This window comes from Patagioenas fasciata, chromosome 1 (genome assembly GCF_037038585.1).
Source record: "Patagioenas fasciata isolate bPatFas1 chromosome 1, bPatFas1.hap1, whole genome shotgun sequence".
NCBI lineage: Eukaryota > Metazoa > Chordata > Aves > Columbiformes > Columbidae > Patagioenas > Patagioenas fasciata.
Genome location: NC_092520.1, coordinates 109,523,552 through 109,544,657, shown reverse-complemented (window position 1 = coordinate 109,544,657; position 21,106 = coordinate 109,523,552). Strand labels below are relative to the sequence as shown.

General features: G+C 42.2%; 1 protein-coding gene and 1 long non-coding RNA gene across 5 annotated transcripts in view; one reads left to right on the top strand and one right to left on the bottom strand.

Annotated features, from left to right (window-relative positions):
* The first annotated feature begins 876 nt into the window (after window positions 1-876).
* REPS2 (RALBP1 associated Eps domain containing 2) overlaps window positions 877-21,106 on the top strand; it is a 105,859-nt gene continuing 85,629 nt past the window's right edge. For all 4 annotated transcript variants that reach the window (XM_065857815.2, XM_071812691.1, XM_065857820.2 and 1 more), the window contains exon 1: window positions 877-1,128. In XM_065857815.2, the coding sequence (XP_065713887.1) occupies window positions 925-1,128 (204 nt within the window). In that variant the 5' untranslated portion in view covers window positions 877-924. The remainder of the gene's footprint in view (window positions 1,129-21,106) is intronic.
* On the bottom strand, window positions 3,635-8,633 carry LOC136103882 (uncharacterized). The gene is made up of 3 exons (XR_010651678.1): window positions 8,586-8,633; window positions 4,707-4,750; window positions 3,635-3,727 (listed from the first exon to the last, which is right to left on the bottom strand). It is a non-coding gene; the product is annotated as an uncharacterized lncRNA (long non-coding RNA).

The window sequence follows — 21,106 nt, the reverse complement described above, 5'->3', positions numbered from 1 at the left end:
AGAGAGGAGTAACAAAGAGGAATCTTGTCTCCACAAATAGGGGGCTCTTTACCCTCCAGGCTAAAGCAAAAACTGTTGAGAACACAGTAAGGTGTTTCTCTTAAACTGCCATTCATTAGGACTCAGCTCAGGGTGTAACAGTACTAGTTTTCCTTAATGCAGCACCCATGCTGCGTTTTCGGCAGCAGGTGGTACTTTTGGAGAGGCTGGTGACATCTAGGGAGTAAAATGAGTAACTCTGAACTCCACCGGCCCAGACAGCTGCATGTGGGAAAGAGTGGTGGGTCATTGAATCGTTTTGGTTGGAAGAGACCCTCAAGATCATGAAGTCCAACTGCGGCCTAACTCTAGCACTAAACCATGTTCCTAAGAAACTCATCTATGCATCTTTTGAACCCCTCCAGGGATGGCGACTCAACCACTTCCCTGGGCAGCCTGTTCCAGCGCCTGACAACCCTTTCCATGAAGAAATTTTTCCTCATATCCAATCTGAACCTCCTCTGGTGCAACTCGAGGCCATTTCCTCTTGTCCTATCGCTGCTCTGGAGAAGAGACCAACCCCCTCCATGCTACAACCTCCTTTCAGGTAGTTGCAGAGAGCAATAAAGTCTCCCCTCAGCCTCCTTTTCTCCAGGCTAAACAGCCCCAGTTCCCTCAGCCGCTGCTCATCAGACCTGTGCTCCAGACCCCTCACCAGCTTCATCGCCCGTTTCTGAAGGGTCGAAGCGGGGCCGGGACGGGGAGACGACGATAGCGGCTCCCAGCAGTGGCGGCCGGATCACTGCGGACCCAGCGCGGCGGCCGCACCGGGCGGGAGGCGGGGACTGCACCTTCCCCGCCGCAGCGCGGCGCCGCCTCCCGCCCTCCCGCCACACCTCCCCCCACCCGGGCGGCACGGCTCCCGCTACTCTGCGCCGCCCCGCCATGGAGCAGGGGCCAGCGGGGGTGTCCGCTGCTGCTGCTGCCGCCAGCACCGGGGGGTTGCTCCTGCCGCTGAGCGAGAGCGAGCAGCAGCGCTACTCCGAGCTCTTCTCGCGGTGCTGCCCGCCCCCCGAGGCGGCCGCCGGGGGCAGCAGCGTGGGCGAGCTGTTCCGGGCCTCCCAGCTGCCCCCGGACACGCTGCACCAGGTGGGTCGGTGGGCGGCCGGCTCGCCCCCGAGTTGCGGGGTGGGGTGGGGACGGGACCCGCTCCCTCAGCCCTGCGGGAGAGGGGCTGGCGCTGTCTCCGCTGGAAAGTTAGGGGCTGCGCGGCGGGCCGGTGCCCCGACGTCCCTGCCGTGCGGGGCCGAAACGAGCGGCGGCTCCGTCCGCGGTGGCGGAGCGGAGCAGGGCAGTGCCGGCGCCGAAACGGGTGTGGAGCGGGGCACGGCTCCTCCCCGCAGCGGCGTGGATGACGGTGTCGGGGGCTGCTTTGTGTCCCTTTTATTTATTTCTATTTCTATTTTTATTTTTTCTTTTCCCCAGACACGCTACTAGTATTGCAGTTATTCGGTACGCGTGTTTCTTCTTCCTTCCAGGTGTTTGTGTGTTGGGGACAGGCGGTGTTGTGTTCGGTCGTGCTTTGCCACAGAGTCACTGGGCGAAGCGTAAGGTTGTGCGTAGCCCTTTGGCGTCTGTATGCGGTCTCCCGGGTCGGGTTAGTAATGTCATTAACTTCCTCAAAAGGGCCTCCGAATATCGTAGAGACAGCTGTGTTCACTGAGTTACAAAATACATGCCATGTGTTTAATTCCTGGCTCAACACCGATATATATATACACATATACATATATAAAGTGGGGGTTTTTGTTAAAAAAAAATCTGTAGGTAAAATGACGCTGTGACGTTTATATGTCTGTTCTTGAGAACAAATGCATTTGGGTGGGAAGTAAGAGACTTGCGCACCATCATAGCGGCAGTGTCCCAGAAGAGATGCCCAACACAGACTGCAAAGGCAAAATCCTCCTTAGTTTTGAGGAGCTTGATCGGGGTATGAGAATACTTGTGCCACCCAGTTTCCAGTGACAGGGAAGAGCTTTTCCACCTGTGGATTAGTAATTTGATGCAACTGTAGTTGCATAATACTTCTGGCAATAAACTAGAGGTAGTTTTATTTGATTTTTATTTATTATATATAAGGAACTTTTTTTCTTCTGTAGTCTTTATTTATCAAGCAGAAAAAAGTCATGTCAAATTTGAGCTGAAGTATAGTTATACCTGGCCACTGCCTGAGGGTACTAAACTCCTCTACTGTCAGTTCATCATGTAATGACTTACATAAATTCATATTACACAGGTTATTCTGAATGAAAATGATGATATGTCAAGGATATTTTTCCTCTCTTGCTGTTTACCAGATGTGCAAAACAAAAATATCACTGAGCACTGTAGTACTGCTTCATTTTGAGACACAGAGTAGCCTTAGTTTTGCAGGTGAACTAGGCAGTAAAAGTAGAGATTTCATGTAGATCTAGCACCAAGACTAAATCTTTTGCAATGAGAAGGAAGTTGGCATCTCATTTTAAATAAGAAGGCAAATTTAAGAATTTTGTTTAAGTCCTATTAGTAAACTTTTGTGAATTTGGTATTAGTCACTTCATTTTGTAAAGTAGCATGGAAAAAAAACTCCTGTTTTTGCTTTGTAGTTCCTTACCCTATCATTTCAGTTATTTTTTTTTTTTTTGTCATATTATTATAGTATATTTTCAGGGCTATTTTGATCATAATGTGTAAGTTAAGCCCAGAAACGTTGTGGTGTGTGTTTTTATTTATTTATTCTTAATGTTCTTTTTGGTTTTACTATTTTAGATAATTTCCACGTATATTTATGCTGTGAGCAGAATGTTACTGGGTAACAAGGCTGTAATTGGCTTCAGGAATATTCAGATAATAAGGCCTGTGGGATCTGGGGCTGGTTCTTTTCCTCCTTCCTGCCCTTCCCCTCTTGTTTATTTGGCACTAATCACAGTGGCATTCAGCTCTACAGCTGGAGCGCTTGTCTTCAAAACTCACCATTGTCAGGTATTCTTACAAACATTTAGCAGAACTTAAGAAAAAAATTGAATTAATATAATGTGCTTAAAAAAAAAAAAAAAAGAAAAAGAAATGTGGATAGGAGAAAAACCCCATAACATTGTTTGAGATATTTGCTGATACTATGTCTTTTATCATCTTCCAAAAATGCAATCTAATCGATTCTGTTTAAAAAAACGTACCATTCTAACAATTATGGGAACAAAGCATAGCGGTTTGTGATATATATTTTCTCCTCGTGCAGGGAATGCCCATTTTAGGCAACTCATTTAGGTTAAAAGGGCATGTTTTATATGAAAGTGTTCTTGACCATTAAAGCTTCCTTTATATTTTTAAATGTTTTTTAAAATCCCTGTCTGTCACAATTAATACTTAGCATGCAGGCATCCCTGCTGACCCACTGAGAAATCGTCCTGCTGAGTTTTGCCGTGTCAGAAATGGGGACATTTAGACTGGAAACCAGTTGTGGATTTCTACTAAGCAGAGCCTGCACAGTTCAGAAGGTGCTTCACACCATTCCCTGGCCCTTTCGTGGACTATAACAAAAGACATGTATGAGCCATTTTGCTTAAACAATGTGCAATTTACAGTTTTTTATTCTCAAGTTATTCGTTGAGGAGTGGTTTTACAGATCAGGTTGCTTCCAGAACTGGCATTCAGTGCCACAGCAAAGTCTTGAACGTGTGCTGTTGACTTCAGGGATTCGGATTCGTACCTGTAATAAGTGGGATAAATCTTTGAGGAAGAAGGATCCTTTCCTTAGTCTTTGATTGAGAGTTCTTGATGATCAGGGTGATGCTCACATGCATCATGGAAAGTCTCCTTCCACCTTCCCAAACTGTCATGTTAGGGTTTAGACAAAAATCGTATGGGTGCACCCCGGTGGGAGGACTGCTGTTGGACATGGCAATTCCTGTGGGGAAAAGCAGTGCCATGTGCTCCCAAACTGCAAGCAGAGTTGGCTTGATCGAAGAGGTTGTTTAGAGGAAAGAGGCTTGGTAGCAGAGAGCAGGTAGGGAATGTGAGAGCATGTGCCAGAAGAGGAAATGCTGGAATAAATGGAAAAACTCCAAGAGCAGCCGGGTCAGTAGGAGCAGATGGTGTGCACCTGAGAGTCCTGGGTCTTGCTAAGAATGAAGTGATTGAACACAGATTCATCACACCCAGGCTCATTAAAGCAGTTATTCTGCTGGGCAACAGGGTACAGTCGAGGTTATACATACATTACTTTCCTTACAGAAGGGATCGAAGAATGAACACAGCAAGAGGCATTTCAGTTCTGGAAAAATGGTTGAAGTTGGCACTCAGATTAAAAATATCAGACACTTTGCAGAATGGAGAATGGTATCACAGGGATGGGACAGCATGGTTTTAGTGAATTGCACAATCATGCCTCCCCGTGAACTGAAAGTGTTTGACTAGCCATACAGTGTGGTTAAAGGCAGAACCGTTAAGATTTTATTTAAGACTTGCACAAAGCTTGTGACAGACCTTTCACCACGGACTTTTAAAGTAACTCTATAAAATGTCTATAATCTCTTGCTTGAAAGATCCATGCTAGAGTTGTTTTATGTTTTTATTTTTTACAATATGTGTGTTAAAGGAGGAAGGAACAGACTAGCTGTGTGCCATGCAGTTATGGAGACTGTCAGAAATAGAAGAAACTGAACAGCATCAGCTGGGTCTATACTTACCCATGCTGGTTAAGTTGAAAGTGATGTTCCCCATGTTTTGGCTCCTAAAAAAGGGACAAAGATGTGAACTTATGCTTTGAACTCACTGGGGTCACAAAAACATTGCTAAAGCAAAGGCAATTCCACAGCATACTTTGATAGACAGATGAGTATCGCTAACACTGCCTATGAGGGGAGAAGGCAGGCAGAGGTACGGAATAGTTGGGAGGGAGAAGTTACTGCATCTCGGGGCAGGAGGCACTGCTGATTGCTGTCAGTAGATGACAACAGGTTCGTGTGCCCATAGGGCAACCTCTCTCTGGCATTTCTGGCATTTTCCTTGGAGGAATCAGTTTGATTATGCTCCCTGAGTGTATCGGGATCTCAGTACCCCACACCAGCCACTGTGCCGTGGGTGTTGACGATGGCTGGTTTGCCTTGTCTCATTTTGGGCAATCAATCCGTGACAGCTGAACAGATGCTGGGCCAGCTTGTCTAGACTGTGCTTTTGCCAAGAAAGGTTGGACCAGATGATCCTTGTGGTCCCGTCCAGCCTGGTGTTCTATGATTGATGTTTGTGTGGATTTTGGTTAAAATGGTGCTTTATAGAGTTATCACCCACTGCTCTGCACCTCATGCTCCTTTTACTGTTTGCTGTTATTATTGTGGTCTCTGAAGATTTTTGTCTGAGAAATTAGGGAGAAGGATTGGACTCAAGATATATACTGAAATGCTTATCTCTTTTTATTAGTTTTTGACTTATTTGATTAATTCTCACTTAGTTGTCTGATGGTGTCTTTAATTCCCAGTTTTATAAACCTTAACCTTATTTGTGGACTTGTGCTATCAGCAGAGAGATGCAATTTTCTTAAGAAAATGCATTCTTTCCTTTGCGAATGAACACGCTGCATTATTCTGAGCTCTGAGGATGACAAGTACTAATTGTGTGATGCTGGAGCTACACAGACGCTGCATTTTTTAGCTGGGACTCTCCTTCCAGCTCTGTGTGAATAGGGAACACAGACCAAAGATCTTCCTTTTCTTCCACAGGCTTCGTGAGTTAATTTGTGTTTATCATGACTTGTCTCTATAGTTACAACTCTACAGTTTAACTGCCTCTTTGTGTTCAAAAGACAGAAGTGTGAATAGATTAAAAAAACCCCAAAGTTGATATTTCTTTGGAAAAAGGCCAGTAAGGGCTGGCTTTTCTATATTGTTTTAATTCCATAAGCATAAATTAGTACCTGCATGATAGCTGGGATGGGATTTACTTTTTACCTCAAACAGGCTGAAAAAACCCCAAAACTGTGATGGTTAAAATAGGAGCTTTTTGAGTGAGGATAGTCTGAACTTACTGTTACTTTATAAAAGAGAAAATTTGCTCTGTTTTGCCCCTCGACAGAATTTGGCATTATGCTAGTGCTGGAAATGCAGTTGACTGACTAACAGACTGACTGACTAACAGAAAGTCCATCAAAAAGTGACTTTGGGTTACAGTGCACATGGAGGGGTTGCATCCTACTGATGTATTTGAGTCAGCAAGAAACAAAAGCGGGGTACAACTTCATGTAAGTGACACAGCAAGAAAATGAAAGGAAAACTGATGTTTCATTGTCAATACTTCTGCCCACAGTCCCCCAAACTGTCATTGTCTTTCTGGAGTAACAAGCAAGCCTGTGTTTGTGTAAGTAGGAACATGCATAATCCACATGTAAAAAACATAGAAGTAGTATTTATTTAAAAAAAAAAAAAAATATCTAAATTATACCAAAGTAAAGGGTAAAACTTCACCTGAAGAATCTTGAAGATATATTGATTTAAAAAAGAGGTCCTAGTACATCTTTAAACTATTCTTTATCTTTTAAACTATCTTTTAGTAGTCACTACTTAGAAGATTTGTAGTTTGGTACACCTCAGTGTTGAGACACACAGTAGAAGATTTGTAGAAGCTGTTGTGCCCAAGTGAATTTCAAATCACACTTTAAAACCAGAGACTCCTAGACCTGCTTGTCACAGGCATTCAGTGGGATTGTCAGAATTAACCTGGTCAAGTCCTGTAGCCTTCAGTAATTAACGAAATATGAATTAATTAGTTTATTATCCAATAAAATAATGCTTTGCCGTGCCACTGATTTTAAAATAACTCTACAAGAGAGATGGAGGAAAAAGATAAGTTGGGATGAAAACAAATAACTTTCTTTATGAGAGATTGCTGCAATATGAAACTGATGATGAGGAATTTTTTTAAGAGGTTTTTTTTCATGGTGTTTACATAAGTGTAGTGGGTTCACCAAGCAGTTGTGTATAATCTCTTTTACTCATGCATGTATCTACAGCAATATGCTGTCAGTATCGTGATGTTTATGTACAGATTGATGTTGTCTACACTCTATTTTGCAAAAGAGATGTTACACGCAGAATTCACCTCCATCAGTGGGGAAATCTAGCACAGACACCCCCTACAAAAGAGGACTGGTATAAACTCAGAAAACATGAATTTAGCTGAGCTGAAAAACTTAGTCAAGACAAACTCATGAAAGATAGAACAAGCATTTCTGTGACAAGGAATCAGGATAAATAACCTGTTTAAATTTAAGATATTATGAATTGAGAAATATATTTGTAAAGAGAGATTCTTTGATGTATTAATGTCTAAATATACCAACAGTATGGTAAACTAAAACATTAATGAGCAATATGCACCAGTTCAACTTTCGAAGACAGTCAAAGGGTTGAACAGCTGAGTTAGTGGATAATTAACTAGAAAAGGTTGCTGGAGTAGAAAACCAGCTGTGGACAAATACTCTCTTATTGAACAGAGGGAATATTCCCCTCCCACCCCTCCTGCAGTTTGGATATGATGATGAGGAGGAAAGATGTGGGTGGATGAGATCTGTTTGTTCTGTCATCTGGTAGGACACAGTGACCAGAAATAATCTGCTAAATCACCAGCTGCAAATGATACTTAGTTTATTTACCAAAGTGTTTAAAAGACAAAACATGTTTTTATAAACTTCTAGATGTTTGTATATGTAAGTAATGTGTGGTTTTCGTTTTCTAGCAGATGAAGATGGTCTGGGTATTTTTAAATGAATCCCAGTTTTCATCTAAATTTAACTTTGCATATATTACATGTACCTACACAAGTAGGTGTATCTCTTATGAAAGATCATAATGGAGCAAATTTCTTACAAAATAAAAATTAAGTCTTTATTAAGCTATAATATGTGGTTGCTTAAATATGTTTTAAAATCTTGTTGATAAAACCAAAAATGTTACCATATCTATTTATTTAAAAAAACCCACTTGTTTTAATGGTGACCAACTGATGAAACAGATGTTTATCTAGAAAAACATTAAATTACGGGTTCATCTCTTTGGATTCAAATAATGTTTTAAATAGCTTGTTTCTCCCATGGATCTGCCTTGCAAACATTAAGGTTAAGATGCTTCACACTGCTGGTTGTTTTATCTGGGGTGCTACGTTTGGAGAGGAGTCATGTCCCTGACAGGTGTCCCGCTTTCCCCCGCAGGTTGTCACACTGTGCAGAGCAGGCCTGCGGTGGGCCCGCTCCAGCTGGGACTAGACCTGCCTAAAACTGCCCTGAGGTTACACACTGCCTGTTGAATTGTCCTTGTACCCGGTTGAGTCGTTCAGTGGCCTTCCTAATGAACATAAATTACTGAGCGGGGCTGCAAGAGTGCTCCACTTACAGCAGCGTGATTAGCAAATGTCTTTAAAAAAACAAGGGTCTTGAGAAACTTTGGGGAGCCTGACTACCAAAGCACATCTTCAATGTTTTCTATTGCTTCTTTATTTTTGATCCTGGTGGGTTTTTTCTGCTTTGAGCAGTTTTCCCTCATCCAAAAAAGCTGCAAATGGTTCTTCCAGTATCTTACCCTTGCATCTGCATAGTCCTGAAATCTGAAGGTGCACCTCGGTTGGGCCTCTTCTCTGATAGGAGGTGGTGGGGAGCTACTCCTTTGGGCAGGGCCGTACTTAAAATGCTACATTCAGACCTCAATATTCCCACTGGCTTGGTGGCACTGAAAATTTAGAGTCGGCTAATGGGAAACACTTGGCTGAGCTTGAATTTAAGCTGTCTGAACGTGGCCCGTGGTGTCTGCTTGCTCACTATGGTATGAGTCATGAAACTGAATTCTAGCATTACTATTATTATTATTATAAATTTCAAGTGTTTTTTGGCATGAGCCTTTCAAATTAATTTACTTTTAAAAAAAAAAAATCCTTTATTCTTCTTGAAGTGTCTCTTTCCACACCAAGAAACATTAGATCAGCTTTGGCATATCTAACGTTTCACATTTCATGCATTATTTACTTCTGGCATAATTTACACAATGATGTCCTGTGGAAGCCGGGATGATGGTCTTTCAGAATAAAACAATGTGTCTAATGGTTTGCAACACGGCATGGCCTAACAAATACAGTCAGAATTATTTTGTTACCAAGAGTAACAGCAGCGGGGCAGTAAAAGGTGAAGTACTTGGAGGTTTCAAATGCCAAAAATAAGAGTAAATGGAGAGGGAGACAAAACCAACTCAGTAATGTGATTTTTGATTTTTTTTTTTTTCCTTCTTTGGATAATTGCTGCCTTTATAAGAACATCTTTATGTTTTAATAGCCATAGGCTGCCTTTACTGTATTCAGTTAGAAATGCAAATACAAGTTAATGATATAAAATGTCCTGTAAAATGCTAGCGTAGGGTGCATGGGCACTGGAGACGATGGCGTCTTTGATTCTGGTATTGCTGCTTTGAAGTCCTGTGCTCTTTAGCTGAATTGAGGACGAATACTTGGTTTAGACACAAACAAATAGGTTCTCACTAGCTGAGCAATGCATTTCAACACATAAGGTGCAAGCATGTTGGGTGAAATGGTGATAATTGTAGGGTTTTATTTAGTGATGTGGAAGAGAAAAAAGAAAAAGCTGCTTTTCTAAGTGGTGTGTTGATTCACACTAGAGGTAAATTGGGTAATAAGATCAAGGGTGGGCAGGAAGTGTCCTCTATATACACCATATACGATGGAGTTAGTTACAAGGGTACACCTTCAGTTAAGAAGTCTTTTGACAGCTATTCAGTCTACTAAACGTAACCCATAACTCTCAACTAAAGGAGGATTTGAATTTGTGATATTAAGATATCCAAAACATTATCCTCTACAGTTGTGTAGTTGTTTGTTGCATTGCTTTTAAAAGTACCTATGTAGTTGTAAACATGCCAAATGTGCTAAAATAGGATGGGTACAGGACGCATCAAGTTTTTTTTTGAGGGGAACCAGTCTAGAAAATCACATCACTGTATCCACTGAAGAGAGCAGCTTATTTAAAAAAAAAAAAAAAAAAAAAAAATGAAATGGGAGATAAATCCATATGTGTTTTCTGTTCGTGTCGAAAGTGCATGTTGCATCACAGAGTGTCTGTTTTCTTCTGTATTAGTAGGTTCTCATTTTGTCTGCAAAATGGAACAAAACCCAGAATTACATTGTTATGGGAAATGCCATAATTACTTCTGGCCTTCTAGGGCAAAGTTAACTGTGAGAAATGTTCACAAGATAAGTTTATTTGGAAATGTTTAGAACCCTGTAATTTATTGAACTAAATCGAGACACTTTGTTTTGAACTGCTTATGTGTTGAAGCACTATGTATGACATCTTAAATATATAAAGTTTGGGAAGGAGGTCATAATCTGTGTTTCTTTATATAGGATAGGCTAATTCTGCTGTTGTATGTAGTAGTGATGATGGCCAGGCAGCTTGCTCAGAAGGGAGACTGTGGTGCCTCATAAATGTCGTCTGCTGAGGAACCACAAGGATGTGGAATAACAAATCTGCAGCTTCCACAAGGCTCTATGGTACCTTTGTATTAAGGCAACCTGGAACAAAATATTTCATTTCCTGGCAGAAATTTGAAAGGCTTATTGGAATTGGAGTGTGTTTTTTTCAGGAAGAATGTCAAGATTTTGCAATATTTTCAATTAGTCTGGTCCAAGACGACTAGATCTGGTGGCTGCCATCTAACTGGGGAGGATTTGTCAGGGTGTCCATGTGTGTGTTCTTTGTCACTTCTTGAATACTAACTCTTTCGATTTTTAGCAACTGGAGGCACTTTCTGTCACTGCTTTCAGAATGCTTCATTGTTTTTTTGGGGGGTGGGTTATGAGAGGGGGGCAGGTGAGGTTTTTTTTGTGTGTTGTGGGTTTTTTGTTGTTCTGTTGATGCTTTTTTAAGTATAAAAAGGTGGAGGGCTGGGAGATCCCAAGTGTTAGGTCTGCTGTGCAGTTGATTCTCAGGCTCAGAAGTGAGAAGCAAAAAGTTTATCTCTCTGAAGAATGAGTTTTTCTGTCATTGTTGAAGTTGTGGAAGACCTAGATAATTGTAACTGCTAGAAATATTCTCATATGTCCTGACTGTCTATTCTTCTCTTCTATGAACTCTGAATTCAGTATTAATGGTAAAAAGGGGTCCTGAAAATTGTCCTTTAGACCCAAAATACAGTAATTCCTTTCTTAAATAGAGTAAAAGGAGGAAGCAGAATACAAGGCTATTCCAAAGTGATAGTAAGTCATTGTGGGCTGACTTCCAGGTTACTGACTGGGTTTGGTAACGGTGATGTTCATGTCTCCCAGCAGCTCTTTGTGCTTCTGGTACTTACGTGGGATCCCTTATGATTCTGGTAGGAAAAATAAAGAGCAGATGGGCTAAAAGTAGTTTCCTGTTATAAGAATGTAAGACAAGTGGAGACCTTACCTGAAGGTGGAGGGAGCTGGGCAGTAGTAGGAGCAGGACAGCAGAGAATCTCATTACAAGCAGTGGTTGTGAAAGACATTGGAGAAGAACTTGGTCAGCCACGTGACCAGTGTGTGTATTGGAGGGGTATCTGGTTTGGGAGAAGATCAGGAGGCAAAAATAGATAAATCCCAATTATGTTGTTAACTGCTGTTCTCTGTTGTTGAGTAATAAAAGGCAGGAACCAGGAAACTACTTGTTTCTGGTTTTGATTAGATGCTTTAGATACTGTGGTAATTAGCAGGTTATAAATATAAATGTCTGCTGCAGATAGAAGGTGGAACAGGCTGGAACCTGGTAACCTTTGAAAAGGGATAACATAAGGTCTAAAGTTATGCTGATGCTTGAAGCTTCTTACAGAGTCCTTGAGTAGTCTCATGAAAAGCCTGTCAATAACAAAAATAAACAAAGAAAACTTAAAGAAACCAAACATCTCCAACCCCCCCCCAAAAAAAAAAAAAAAAAAAAATTACAGATCCAAAATCTTACCCAGTTTTTAGGTTGAGTTTCTCGTGAGATGCCACCAAAGTTAGAAATGAAGAGTCTCAGCTTTCTGTTTTCTACACCTGGTATGTGATAGTGGTGTACCATTGTAACAAATAGTATGCTTGGGGTTTTTTTTGCACTTGAATTGTAACTTGCTGTTACCCTTGCTTAACTTTTTAAAAAACAGCACAAAATTATTATTCTGGAGATACAGTATACTTACAAAAAAAACCCTGTGAAGTCATGCCTGTCAAAACATGTTTTGAGTGTTGTGAGAGGAAAGCATCAGGATGGGGACCCTGGGTGTGACGATGTTATAGCACCTGGTACCTCACAGTGTGACAGGTCTTGGGTTCACTGGTCAGAGCAAATATTATTTCAGGACAAGAAAGAGCAGCACTGAGCAGTGCTGATGTTGGCAGAAACATAATTCTTAAGGTTATTTACATTGAGGTATTGGTCCCTTATTTTCCTTCTCTCTCTCTCTCTCTCTCTCTCTCTCTCTCTCTCTCTCTCTCTTTCTCCAGCCCCTTCCCCCCAGGTATATCATAGTAATTATATCTTTTATTTCATAGAATCATATAATGGTTTGGGTTGGAAGGGGCCTGAGAGATCACTTAATTCCAACTCCCCTGCCATGGGCAGGGACACATTCTACTAGACCAGGTTGCTCAAAGCACCATCCAGCCTGGCTTTGAACACTTGCAGGGATGGGGCATACACAACTTCTGGGCAACCTGTTCCAGTGCCTGATGACCCTCATGGTGAAGAATTTCTCATGTAGTATTTCATGGAAATCTCCCCTCTTTCAGTTTAAAGCTATTACCCCGTGTCCTATCGCTACGTGCCTTTGTAAAAAGTCCCTCTCCAGCTTTCTTGTAGGCCCCCTTTAGGTACTGGAAGGCTGCTGTAAGGTCTCTGCAGAACCTTCTCCAGTCTGAACAATCCCAACTCTCTCAGCCTGTCTTCACATGAGAGGTGCTCCAGCCCTCCAATCATCTTCACGGCCCTCTTCTGGCCTTGCTCCAACAGATCAATGTCTTTCTTATGTTGAGGGCCCCAAAGCTGGACACAGGACTCCAGGTGGGGTCTCACGAGAGCAGAGTAGAGAGGCAGAGTCACCTCCCTTGACCTGCTGGTCACGCTTCTTTTGATGCAGCCCAGAACATCATTGGCTTTCTGGGCTGCAAGCGCTTATTGCTGGCTCATGTTGAGCTTCTCATCAACCAACACCCACAAGTCCTTCTGCTCAGAGCTGCTCACCATCCATTCTCTGCCCACCTTGTATTTGTGCTTGGGATTGCCCCGGCTCATGTGCAATTGGCCTTGTTGAACTTCATGAGGTTTGCATAGGCCCACCTCTCCAGCCTGTCAAGGTCCCTCTGGATGGCTCTGTTGACTGCACCACTCAGCTTGGTGTTGTCATCAAACTTGCTGAGGATGCAGTCAGTCCCACTGTCCATGTCAATGACAAAGATGTTAGTGCCAGTTCCGATATTGACCCCAATACTGGTCTCCACTTGGACATTGAGTCATTGCCTGCAAGTCTTTGAGTGTGATCATCCAGCCAATTCCTTATCCAGTGAGTGGTCCATCTGTCAAATCTGTGTCTCTCCAATGTAGAGACAAGGATGGTGCAGGACAGTGTCAAATGCTTTGCACAAGTCCACATAGATGACATCAGTTGCTCTTGCCTTATCCACTAATGCTGTAACCCTGTTGTAGAAGGCCACCATATTTGTCAGGCACAATTTGCCCTTAGTGGAGCTATACTGGCTACCACCAATCACCTTCTTATTTTCTGTGTGTATTAGCATAGTTTCCAGGAGGATCTGCTCCATAATCTTGCCAGGCACAGAGATAAGAGTGACTGGCGTGTAGTTTTGTGGGTCTTCCTTTTTTTCCTTTTTAAAAATGGGGGTTATGTTTCCACTTTTCCAATCAGTAGGAACTTTACCAGACTGCCGCTTCTCAAATATGATGGATAGTGGCTCAGCGACTTCATCCACCAGTTCCCTCAGGACCTGCGGATGCATCTCATCAGGTTCTATGGACTTGTGCACCTTCAGGTTCTTTAGATGGTCTCCAACCTAATAATTCTCCCAGTCCCGGCCTTTGCCTTCTGCAACTTCAGCAGTGTGGCTGGAGCACTTGACAGTGAAGACTGAGGCAAAAAAGTCATTGAGTATCTCTGTCTTCTCCATATCCTTGGTAACCAGGTCTCCCATTTCCTTCCAGAGAAGGCTCACATTTTCCCTGGTCTTCCTTTTATCACTGACATATATATAAGCTTTTCTTGTTGCCCTTGATGTCCCTGACCAGATTTAATTCTATCAGGGCTTTAGCTTTCCTAACCTGGTCCCTGGCTGCTCAGACGATTTCTTTGTATTCCTCCCAGGTTACCTGTCCTTGCTTCCACCCTCTGTAGGCTTCCTTTTTGTGTTTGCATCTGTCCAGGAGCTCCTTGTTCATTCATTTAAGCCTCCTCGTGGTTTTGCCTGACTTTCTCTTTGTTGGGATTCATTGCTCCTGAGCTTGGAGGAGGTGATCCATGAATATTAAACAGCTTTCTTGGGCTCCTCTTCCCTCCAGGGCTTTATCCCACGGTACTCTACCAAGCAGATCCCTGAAGAGGCCAAAGTCTGCTGTCCTGAAGTCCAGGGCAGTGAGCTTGCTGGGCACCTCCTCGCTGCCCTAAGGATCTTGAACTCCACCATTTCATGGCCACTGCAGACAAGGCTGCCCCTGAGCTTCGCATTCCCCACTAGCCCCTCCTTGTTGGTTAGAACAAGGTCCAGCATAGTACCTTGCCTCATTAGCTCCTCTGTGCCTTGGAGAAGGAAGTTATCATCAGTGCATTCCAGGAACCTCCTGGGTTGCTTACGTCATGTTGTGTTGTCCCTCCAACAGATATTGGAATGGTTGAAGTCCCTCATGAGGACCAGGGGTTGTGAATGTGAGGCTCTCTGTCTTTAGAGGGCCCCATCCACTTGGCCTTCCTGGTTGGGTGGCCTGTAACAGACCCCTACTATAATGTCACCTGTCCCTGCCCTCCCTTTAATCCTGACCCATAAGATCTTGATTGGCCCTTCATCCATCCATCCATCAGTCCATCCCCAGGCGGAGCTCCATGTACTCCAGCTGGTCATTTGATCTTATCTAAAACAGGACTGTCCTTGAGGAGGATATTCTCCAAAGGAGTATTTTTCCTTAGGAAACACTCATCAGCTGTTTTTAGACTGCACTGTTTACCATGCATATATTTGATTGCAGGGGAAGGTTGCAAGTCTAGCAAGGCACTTTTAGTATAACTACTGAATTTAAGCCCTGCAACAAAACAGGGCACTGTGGAATTAGAGTGAAGGTCTTCTGTTCAAATACTGAAGGACAAGTCTTACAGTAAATATCTCTGTGTAGGGGAAACATCTAAAAGGGCAAAAGTAGAGGATAAATTTGTGTGGTGTTTTTTTTTTTTTTTTTTTTCTCTCTCCCCACACTATATAGCTTAAATTATTTGCTAATGTCTAAGTGCAAGTATTAGTAACAACCAAATTAATACTGAGGCAGAATAGTGCTTGGGTAACTTGATTACTCAGGGTAAGTTAACTTTCAAAATGTGAGTGTTTGACTTTTTAATGAAGAGGAGGAGGAGCATTGCATCAAGGGCAGTAGATGTGAAATACCTTTAAAGAAGTGGATGCGTAGTGCTGTCTAGCTTTCTGTGTTCCTGATTCCCTTCCATATAGAGAATTCTGGTAGTATATAATGCCTTAAATAGATAGTTGCAGGACCATCATATGGTCAAATTAATATTTGTCCAGAACAGCATTCCAGTGGTGTCCACAGCACTGTCTGGTTCAGTGGCACAGTTTGTATGTGACCCTGCAGAGCACAGAGGAGAACTTTGTTTGGAGCAGTGAAATTATTTGGGTCAACTCTAAATACTTGAAATTTTGCTTTGCTTCCTGATGACTATTGCAAGATAACATGTCTTGCAAGCAATATTTTCCAGCAATTTTTGTTTGTAGAAGAGCATTAAGCCATTTCAAAACCAGGTCATTTCTGTAAAATGGCCCAGGGTATAGTTTTGTAATGAGAGAGCATACTGGAGTTCTGTAGTTCCAAGGAAAGGTGAGTTTGAATCAGGAGATAAGACACATTGCCATAGTGAACCACTTTCCAAACTTAATGCTTAAACAGTTTTAACCTATTATACATTGACTTTTCTGTCCCATGGAATAGAAAAAGTTTATTTTGCTTTGCTGCTGCTGCTTCTGTTCTGTCAAAAGTTTGCCTGTCCATGCTTTTAATACCTTATGATGATATGTTTTGTTCTGTGTTGAGTTAGCCTTCTTTTGTGTAATGCTAGAAGTGCTCATTTGCAGTAGGAACGCTAAGTTTACTCCTCCTTGGCAGCAGTATCTCATTTATTACCAAGACTGCAAGCAGAATATGAAAGCTACTTGTATCCCTATGTGAACAGCCATCAGTCTTATTAACCATTTAATGGTCAAATGGCTGAAGACAAGTGTGAGTTTCTGAATGTGTAATGTGCACTAAGGGGAAGGCATCTTTCCTCTGCTTCTTCATTAGGGGCTTGCTTAATGTGTCACCCTGCTTTTTGTGCAAAACGAGGTTTCATCTTCTGCTGGGAATGACCTGACAACTAATGGTCTTTTTGTTATCATTATATGGCTAACCACCAGCTTTTAGTCCTGACAGGTCTTGCCATTTTCTACATAACTGCATGGTTTGAGTGTAAACATGAGATGGTCTCTTTTATTACTGCTTATTCCACTTCATCTTTCTTAATGTAATCTAAAATTTGCCAATTTCCCTTGTTATGGGTTGAGGTTTTTTTGGCCTGGTTTGCAAAAGAAATGAGGCTTGTGCAATGATCTGTTAATTCAGCCCAGTAATAACATCGGAATTTGTTAACTATTTCAACAAAATTTCAAGAAAACTGAGAGACTTTGAAGAGTTCTGTGAAAGACCTAAGTCATTTGGTGAAAGAAAATCTTATTAATTTTCCTGCTGAGGGAAAGGTGCCAGAGTGAACTCAGCCCATGTTAAACATTAAAGAATCTGTAGTGGAATGTCACCTCAAGACGAAGGTCCAGAGAAGTTCAGATTTGTCAGTTCTGCTGCCCAGAGGAAACTTTTTATTGGAACCAATTGTAGTTTTTAAACACTGGTGTGAGCATGAGATAAAAGATGGTTGTAGAATAGCATTTTAGAAGTTACCGTGACAGTGAGGGGAGAGGAGCAAAAGGGAAACACAATTCTCTCCATATCTGCGCTCTCTGTGTCGCTATTTTTGTGTCTCTCTCTGTCCCCCCATCTCCTCCCGCCTGGCTCCACCTGCGTTGCTCTTTGTTCCCCTTGGTTCCAGCTGGCAACTTCCACCAGCCAAGAGAGCTGCTGCTTCAGCACTTTTCTGCATCTGCCAGGAAATAAATAAATAGTGGGAAGAGGAACGGAAGGGATGTGTTCTTGGTCTTTTTTTTTTTTTTTCAGCTTTACTTAGGGCTGCTTTTTTTTTTTTTTCAATTGGATGTCTTGCAAAAATGTATTGCTGTGAGAAAATTTCCTTGACACTAGAGCCAAATCCTATTGCCTCCTTGGTTTCATTAGTTTTCTGGTGTTAAGAAAAACGCAAGTGCTTTGACATTGATGCATTGGGGAAGGATTTTTATTTATACAGCTATTAAATATGCCATTGCAAGGTTTAACGTAGTCCCCTAAGGGCTTACCAGGCATTGTGTTTTGTTTTGCTTTGCTTTGCAAGGGGGCCTGCACCTGCACACCTGCAGGTAGCTGCAGCCCAAATTTGATCGCAGCAGGGCTTTGGGAGCTGATTGCCCCTCTGTCCTATAAATTCCCTCTATCTCCTTAGGAAGCTGAAGAACTATGTGCTGGCATTATTTTTGTTCCTTTTGTGCCAGTACTTTCTCCTAGTGTTTCCAGCCGTTGTGGCTGCTATCTGCCTGGGAGCTAGAGAGAACGTGCCCATTTTGTGCGCACCACCCCCCCACCCTCCCGCCTTTTAATTGTATTTAGTTTCAGGGTTCCCTGTCCCCTAAAGTGATGTCTCATCTTATGTCTGGGATGCAGATGAAGAGGTGGATTATACTTGGCACAACCAGCAGGTGAGCTTTGCACAAATAATGCGCCGGTTCAGCATGCCACAATTAATAGCTGCTTCCAAATTAAATACCCAACTTCATTGCTATTTGCTCATTCCTCATTTGTTTGTGAAAGGAAATGTTAATTTCTCCAGCTGTGCTTAAAAAGTCTGGATCATTTAGCAGTGGTTTCCCTTCAGGAAGTTTTACTCCTTGTGGTGCAAGAACTGTCATCGTTGCAAAGGAGGCTGACAGCCTGATTCTCCTGTACAGGGAAGTTATGTCTTAACACGAGAGATTTGTCCTGCCATGGATGTATCTCATCATTCATCTCCATGTCTATTTAATTCTTAATTAAGAGGATCATGTCACCTTTTGAAAGCATTTCAGGTTTTTGTTTAGGTACATTTATATTTATAAAATTCAGTAGTTAAAAATTAGTAGTAGACTTTCCTTAATTTACTATGTTTCTGCTGTCTGTTTTTCTCAGATTGGAAGGAAAATTTGCCATATTTTCAAACTTTCATTACAGAAATGTTTAAGTATAAACATTTCATGGAAATACTTTATTGTATTAATACAAAAACTGCACAACTGTTTCCAGTGGAATTTAGAAATAACAAACATCACCATTCATCTTGTGGAAGAAGCATTTCTACCAGTACTAAATCTTGGAAAAAAAATTATTTAACAACATCTAATTATGAGCCAAACTTTGCTTGACCATGTACCTTCTGACTTTGTAAACGTGTTAGAGATCTTAAGCTACACAGAATGTTTGTGACGTGGTTTGTTTGAAAGACTACTTGAAATGCAAAATGATTTCTGAAATGATATATTATTGTTTAACATTCTCACCTAGGGTTTTGATGAATATTAATATATATGCTTTCGCTTAAGATTAACAAGTTTTTAAATTCCATGAAAAACTGCAGCAATATGTTAGTCACAACACTGTAAGATACATGTTGTCGGTCTCTTGGGAAGCTGTGAAATCCTGTATGCTTGTGTTTAACCAGCTAGGCCAGTCTAGAGGGAACTTCTTGTGCTTTCTGAAAACAGCGTGGCTGAGCTTCCACTGAGAGGCGGGACACAAACAGTGGCCATATGCACCTTCACTGCAGTCAGCTTGGTCTGAACACTTCTCCGCTCTTTGCTTCGTTACTGAGTCTGCTGCTTTCAGAGCAAGAAACTGGTGGGGAGTAGCACCAGTCTGGGGTGATTGTGGATCCCTTCGATATACAGAAAAAAAAAAAAAAGAGGGTTTGATCATTGATCAGTGAGAGAGGCTACACAGTGAGAGGGGGCTTTGGTTGTCATTTTTATTTTTTGAGGTGTAATAGGGAAAAAAAAAGGATAATCAGCAAAAGCATGTCTCAGGTTTTTGTAATGTTTTTTAAGTGCTGCTCAAAATTAACATTGTTTTGGTAGTTTTTTCATCAAACAGCAACTGAGGTAGGGACCAGTGACACAGTCTCACCTTGCAGTACTTAGGACTCTTGGTCTGAGAGTGGGCCCTGAGGTGCCATCCCTTTTCCTGGCCTTGCACACTGCCTCTGTCGTAAGAGAAAGGCAGGTTGTCAGCCTGAGCACCACATAGCACTTTTCATTGGCCAATTGTGGCATAAACATCGACGAGTTCAGAAACAACCCCTGCCCTGACTGGTCACCCGACAGCTGTGTCAGCATGGAGAAGGGGCTGAGCTGCCTCAGCACTGCGGGTCAGGCCCCTGAAAATCAGAGGCTGGGAAATGCATTTCTCTGACATCTCTGTCCTTTCAAACCAAATGGACACCAAAGCTAATAGGCTTTGAAAAGTATTGGGGGAGAAGGTTTGGTGCAGTGTCGTCACGTCTGCCTCATCTTTATGGGAAGCTGGATTATCTACAGGCGTGGAAAGGACCTCGGGCCATTCCTAGACACCATCTCCGTTCCACAGCAAAATCCCACATCTGTGTCATTCTTGGGCGATTTGTTAATCCCTGGTGATAACTCTAACTTTTATAGGCAATGTACTCTACTGCTGCCTTATCTTTAGATTTAAGAAGGGGTTTTTTTTAAGCCCTGTGTTGTTTGCAGCCTGTCTGCAGAGGATATGAAGCACAGATTATTCATCTCCCTTTTCAAGCCAGCTGTTATTGTGCCTACTTTTAGTTTAATGTTGCAAACTGTCACATTTCTGCAATGAGTTTTTGGAAAATGAAGGTAGAAAAAATTTTTTTTCCAAGAAACTTAAAGTATCATTTGCTAACAAGATAGGTAAAGATATAAATGCTTCTATCAGATGCAGGAACAAAAACCATACAGACATGATTCTTCGGGGAAGAGGGAATTTCATTACAGCTTTCCTTTGGGCCCTGAGCAGAGATGCCCTTACGCCTGGTGCATGCCGGCACATTTTCAAGGGTGCCGAGGAAGGTCCTCCTTATGGATGGGGCTGTGTCACCAGGCCCAGGGGTCTGGCATCGGCCTGGATGGCATTGCTGAGTACAACCTCCAAGGCAGCCAAAATGCACCGACCGACTGCTCAGTCTTTACCATCCATCAGGGAATTGTGTCCAGGGTTGTTGTTTGCAATGAGACTATCCTCTTGCCCCAACGGGTTAGTCCATAAAATAATTTGTGAAGATTTTGATGTTCATAAAGACATCTTAGTTTCCACCAAGGCAGGCTTGGAGTTAGAGTTCCTACAGATGCATTGAAATGGTGGATTGTATTGCATAGCGTGTCGGTTGTTGTGTTTTTGTTTTGTGTTTTGTTTTTTGTTTTTTCCTTTCCTTAAAATTCTAGTTTTAAAAACATGGTTCTTACTGGCAGTGGCTTCTTCTTGTGGTCACGTATGTTCTTCACCCCTGAAATCAACCTTGGTTGCGGACCAGAAAAGAAGGCTTGTTATCAGAGGCCGGTTTTCAAAGAGCCTTCATTGGAAATATTGGCACCACTCTGTTTAAAAATAAACAAACTAAAAACATCAAAAGGCCCAAACCCAACACCAAAACCT